This window comes from Primulina eburnea, unplaced genomic scaffold, assembly GCF_022965805.1.
Source record: "Primulina eburnea isolate SZY01 unplaced genomic scaffold, ASM2296580v1 ctg973_ERROPOS1174311, whole genome shotgun sequence".
In the NCBI taxonomy this organism is placed as follows: Eukaryota; Viridiplantae; Streptophyta; class Magnoliopsida; order Lamiales; family Gesneriaceae; genus Primulina; species Primulina eburnea.
The window spans coordinates 268,231-273,963 of record NW_027331729.1 but is presented as its reverse complement, the minus strand read 5'-3'; the positions used below and the strand labels follow the sequence as shown (position 1 = coordinate 273,963).

General features: G+C 35.8%; 1 protein-coding gene across 2 annotated transcripts; it reads left to right on the top strand.

Annotated features, from left to right (window-relative positions):
• The first annotated feature begins 764 nt into the window (after window positions 1-764).
• LOC140822608 (floral homeotic protein APETALA 2-like) lies at window positions 765-3,981 on the top strand. Of its 2 annotated transcripts, none has more exons than XM_073183395.1 (10): window positions 765-1,699; window positions 1,773-1,798; window positions 1,902-1,932; window positions 2,035-2,122; window positions 2,242-2,387; window positions 2,541-2,585; window positions 2,793-2,884; window positions 2,964-3,115; window positions 3,204-3,410; window positions 3,499-3,981. In XM_073183395.1, exons 1-10 carry the CDS (start codon window positions 1,206-1,208, stop codon window positions 3,748-3,750), a joined length of 1,533 nt encoding a protein of 510 aa, XP_073039496.1. In that variant the 5' UTR covers window positions 765-1,205; the 3' UTR covers window positions 3,751-3,981. The 2 variants fall into 2 exon arrangements, with proteins under 2 accessions (XP_073039496.1, XP_073039494.1); XM_073183393.1 differs by having other exon boundaries at window positions 766-1,699; window positions 3,198-3,410.
• Window positions 3,982-5,733: the final 1,752 nt, after the last annotated feature.

The following is a 5,733-nucleotide window of genomic DNA, read 5'->3' as shown; positions in this document are numbered from 1 at the left end:
TCTATTAGTGGGTGGGTATTTTAGGGATAATTATTATTTTTTTAAAAAAAAATACCTTGGAGAGAGAAGCAATTGCTTTTCGATTTGGTTAACGTCGGAAAGTTGCGTAAGATAGAGATGGTTCTGTCTTTTTCCACCCAATTTTTTTTAATGAAAAGTGGTGTTGTTCTTTCTATTAAAAATATGCTACGTTGGAGAAAAATAAATTAATATAATAATTAAGATATTTTAAGGAGCAGTGAAATGTTTGATCGACATGCAATGAAATGGCAACAAAAACTCATATGTAAAAATATTTGAAAAAAAAATGTGTGAGACGATCTCACGAGTTGTATTTTGTAAGACAGATATCTTATTTCGGTCATCCATAAAAAAATATTAATTTTTACGCTATGAGTATTACTTTTTATTGTGAATATCGCTAAGGTTGACATGTGTCACAGATAAAGATTCGTGAGATCGTCTCACAAAAGACATACTCAAAATAATTTTAGCATTTTAAATCTCTTAGTTTTCAAAAGCAAGGAGAAAAGAATAAATGTGTTTGGACAACCCTAAAAACCTATTTATTTGTGTTTTCTTTGGAATTAGTTATACGTCGAACAAAAATTTGATGAATAGATTTTACAGTACGGTAGAGCTAAGTGTAATAAAACGTACAAAACTATATACACACTTATACATACACGTACGTACAGAGTTTTAAGGAAAGAGAATGGTAAATTTCATCAGCACAGCAGAGTGATATAAATAGAAAGAGTTTTATAAAACAAACCCTCGAACTATTTCTGACTTGATTGACGTAGCAGCGAAAAAGGATGCCTCTCCCTCTCTAGGTTCACAGGCTCTAGCTAGATTATTATAATTAACTCCCATTCATGTAGTGATTAGGCCTTGTCTATGTGGTATTGGGAAACTTAGATAGGGGGAGATGTATGGTGATTATGAGAGATCTACTCCTACTGTTGGAAATGGGAAACCGTAACAGTTGGTGAAATTCTCTTGAAAAAGCCTTTTTTTTCTCTACTCTATGGTTGTAGGTTCTTTATGTTCTTCCAGAGCCTGTGTACAGTTATTTGATATTGTAGCAGAGGGGGAGACTTACGAGAAATAGAAGAGGGAAAGGCGTCTGTAGTTTTGTTCAGTGGTTGTGTTTGACGTATTTTTGTTTTTTTTTTAGTTCTTTTTCTTTTGTGGTTTGTGGAATGTGGAATCTTAATGATTCACCGGATCGGAGGGTGGGTGAGGAATCGGAGGGGTGTTCGGACGAGAAGGTGAAGTGGGTTGGATCCGTGTCGAATTCCAGCTCATCGGCGGTGGTTATCGAGGACGCTTCCGAAGAAGAGGAAGCTGAAAGGGGCGGCTGGAGGAAGAGGAACAGCAGAATCTTTGGATTCTCTGTGGCTAATGATCTTAAAGATGGTGATGCCGGTGCGGGATCTCCGCCGGTGACGCGGCAGTTCTTCCCGGTGGATGAGTCGGGAATGAGAGGTGGAGAACTTACCAACATCCCCAGGTCCCACTGGGTTGGAGTCAAATTCTGCCAGTTCGAAGCCAGCGACGGCGCCGCCGCGGGGAATTCTACGATGGAGGTTTCTCAGCCTCAGAAGAAGAGCCGCCGTGGACCCAGGTCCCGGAGCTCCCAGTACCGCGGAGTCACTTTCTACCGGAGAACTGGCCGCTGGGAATCCCACATCTGGTAATACCCATCTTTATTAAAAATCTTTTCTTTTTCATTTTCTATTCACTTATAATTTCTCTTCTTGGATCAGGGATTGCGGAAAACAAGTCTATCTAGGTTGGTTTTCTTCTTGGAAAACATTATTTTCATCACTAACTAATCTGCAAAACAATGAAATTAATGAAATATATTCATCTTTCGTGCATTTAATTTGTGTTAGGTGGATTCGATACAGCGCATGCAGCAGCTCGGTGAGTTGCTCTCCATCATCATAATTCATTTAACATAAATTTTCAGAACTACTTCGAACAAAAATCTTCAGAAAGGACATCTGAAATGTAAATGTACCGCAGCGCCTATGATAAGGCAGCCATTAAATTCAGAGGAGTTGAAGCAGACATAAACTTTAGCCTGGAAGATTACGAAGATGACTTAAAACAGGCAAGTCACTTGTAAAATTAAATTAAAATATATTATTTTGTACAGTGTCTTTTCCTGTTTAACAACAGTGTCGAAAAGATTTGTCTGTGAAATATTTAATTTCGTTAATTAAATTACAGATCAGCAATTTAACGAAGGAGGAATTTGTGCATGTGCTGAGGCGACAGAGCACTGGTTATCCAAGAGGGAGTTCTAAATATCGAGGTGTTACTTTGCACAAATGTGGTAGATGGGAAGCAAGAATGGGCCAATTTCTAGGGAAAAAGTAACCCTTTTATTTTTATTTTAAATTATATATGTGAGTTAATGATTATACTTTAAAACCCTCGTTTGGGATTATGTTTATTGGCTGGCTGATCCTTGTTTAATATACTTAAAATTGGGATTATGAGTTTATTTCTTGCTTTTGTTGAAACAGATATGTTTATTTGGGTCTTTTCGACACAGAAGTCGAAGCTGCCAGGTGGGTTTTTTTACGTTTTGTTAATATTATCTTAAATTTGACCGACAACATATTTGATAAGGCCAAGTGCATGCTAGGAATTAATAACAAATAATTTTTACAACAGTTGCAAGTAATTTGATGATAGAATCATGATTTTTTTTTTCCCGAAATTTATTAATATAGACGAATTTATTGACTTTGGGAGCTTTTTTTAAATTTGAATAGGGCTTACGATAAAGCCGCCATAAAATGTAATGGGAAGGAAGCTGTTACCAATTTTGATCCCAGCATTTATGAAGAAGAAATGAAATCGGCAGGTATTTTTAGACGAAATTTTTACTTTCTGATCGAATTTGGATGAATTCACTCTTGGAGAATTTTCTTGTATGTGTATAGTATCACCAAGCAATGCAACAACAGACTACAATCTAGACCTAAGTCTGGGAAGTTCAGCGTCGAAATCGAGTAGGGAATCGGGTTTTAGAGATCAACTCTCTAAGTCCAATCAATTCGAAGTTGATCGGAGACGCCATGGACTGAGGCCTGAGGTATACATCAATACATAGACACTCGTTTATACGTACAGTTTCTTGTAAGGTGTTAATTTTTTTCCCTATTATGATCACAAAGATGCAGCTTAATTTCCAGCATCAAATGACTTCAACTGAAACTGCTCATCATCAGCGAATAGACGGATACAACGAGACCGAAACCTTGCAGCTTCTAAGCCAAACACACCTCCATTCCTCCGGCGAGACGCTCTACAACGGACGATTCGGAAAACAGAACCAATCCCACATTCTTCCAATGTACACCACACCATTTAGCCCACAGAATTATCAAGTACGCGCCTTATTATTGTCTCATTCTTCGATCATATTTTGTTCATCTTCGTGTATAATGTTTCATGAAACTGAATAACACGTGACAGATTCATCATCAGCAGTATTTTCCGGGGAGTGGCGGGAATAGTATTAATGGTGTTAGGAATGTAATCAGGGGAGGAGTGGATTTTTGTAATGTCTCAACAAATGAACAGCAATGGCAAATGAATCATCAGGCTCAAGTGTTTGCTACTGCTGCAGCATCATCAGGATTCCCACAGGCCCAGAATATACTATCCCCACCGAACCAGAATTGGCTGCAGAAAAATGGGATCCATTCTTTTATGCGACCCTCATAAATATATAAATATATATGTTCTTGAAGAAATTTTCCCCGGAAACTCAAGAAAGGCCACCGTTTTTTCTGCAAGTCTGCAAAAGATTAGCACGTTGAGCTTCGCTATAGAGTATTTTTTTTATTCTTCTTTTTTTTTTCAAGTTTGATTGGTCAAAAGAATATGTTTATCTGACTCTCTGTAAAAACTGGTATAATTAAACCAAAAATGAAGTGCTTTTGCAGCTTTTCTTTAGTTAACTTTATCTGCTAGAGATTTCAATGCTATGCTTAAAATTTCTATATTTAGTATCAGATTTTCTTGTTTTTTAATTATATTCTCTTATTAAACATGTGATCATTTTATAATTGAATTAAATAATGATAAAAATTTGTGGAATCTACTACCTTGTGTGTCAGGCTGTTGTACGTGAAGACTTGTGATATTGTTAATGGAATTTCTCCTAAAAAAAGGAGTCTATAAATTGTATTTTTCTCACTATTTTTTAAATTTTTGTGAAGAAACAAACAAGTTTATTTTTTTTTAACTGAAACTGATTGATTATGTTTAGAAGATTGATTACAGAAGTGAAAATCAAGAATCAATAAAGTTTTTCAAAACTTGTAAATTTTTTTTACGAGAAATGAGATTAGAGAGGATAGTGATGAATTGTCAGCATCGGAGAAGTCCTTTGAATCAGTTCTCATGGCCAAAAGCAATAAAGACACATGCGTTGTTATTATGACGAGAGGGACGTAGCCTAAATCTTCCAAAGCTTTCAAAAGTCCACAGTCCCGAATAAGATTTTTTTTAAAAATGTTTATCAAATTTTTTTTCCCTAAAAAGTAGTAATTAAGTGGATATATCAATTAAGTGGATCTTTTATATATACTAGTTATTAAGCACATGCATGTACAATTTTTTTTATCATTATCGATGGACTAAAGTGTAATTTGAAAATTTATGGAGAGAACTAAGTTGATATTTGAATTGTTGAAATAAACAAATAAAATAAAAGTGTGTGTTGAAATTTTAAAAAAAAAATTAACAAAAATCAAAAGTGTAATATTATTATCATATAAGAGTAAATTTGGAAGAGAAATTTGGTGTCCTCCTAGTAGTTACTATCATATGCTCAACCTTTTTTTTTTGACAGTCATAATCTTGTAATTTATTGAGAAGCTAAGATGTCTTTAGTTACAAGATTAATCAACCAAAGTGGAAACTCCCCAGGCTCCCACACAAATTGGGAAGGGGAAGAAATAGCAAAAACAGCAAGAGAGTGTGCAGTCTCATTCGCCGAGCGCCGCACATGACTAAGAAAACTATTACTGTGAGAATCCAAAAGAATACGAATATCTTTAGCAAGGGATCCTACATAACTGAGATTCTCTTCCGGCTAGTGACTGCTTGCACAGCTAGAAGTGAATCCGAAGAAGCATGATATATCTGTATATTCCGGCTCTTAGCAACCTTTAAGCCCTCGGCGATTGCAAGCACTTCGGAACACAAGACCTGTTAGAATATTTTTCAGAAATTTATCTTCATATTTCCAGAATCTTCATGACTATTCATGAGTGGATGCTTTGGTTCATGAACAGATGCATGTGTCACTTCAGAAAAAGAAGTGTTGTTTGGCTAAGAGTCATGTCCGTTCAGAATCGTCTCCACATTATCTATAAATAGAAGTGCATCATCAGATTCAAAGGGTCTTGAATTAACTTGTTTTCTCCATTGTATCCTGAAAGAGATCGAGAAACATCTCTTAAAAGATAGCGTTTACAAAACGTGCCTTGGAGTCAATCAAAATCCTTTATATTATTTTTCAGAAATTCTTCAACAGTTTTAAGAGATGTCTTCACTCAAGGATTTAACTCTGAATGATTCTGTGGCACAGTCCATTCAAGTGATGAATCAAGATCTAGTTCGTCTCAACCGCTTCAATGGTCATAATTTCATGCGTTGGCAGGAAAAGGTTCTGTTCTTCCTGACAGCAATCAAATTGTC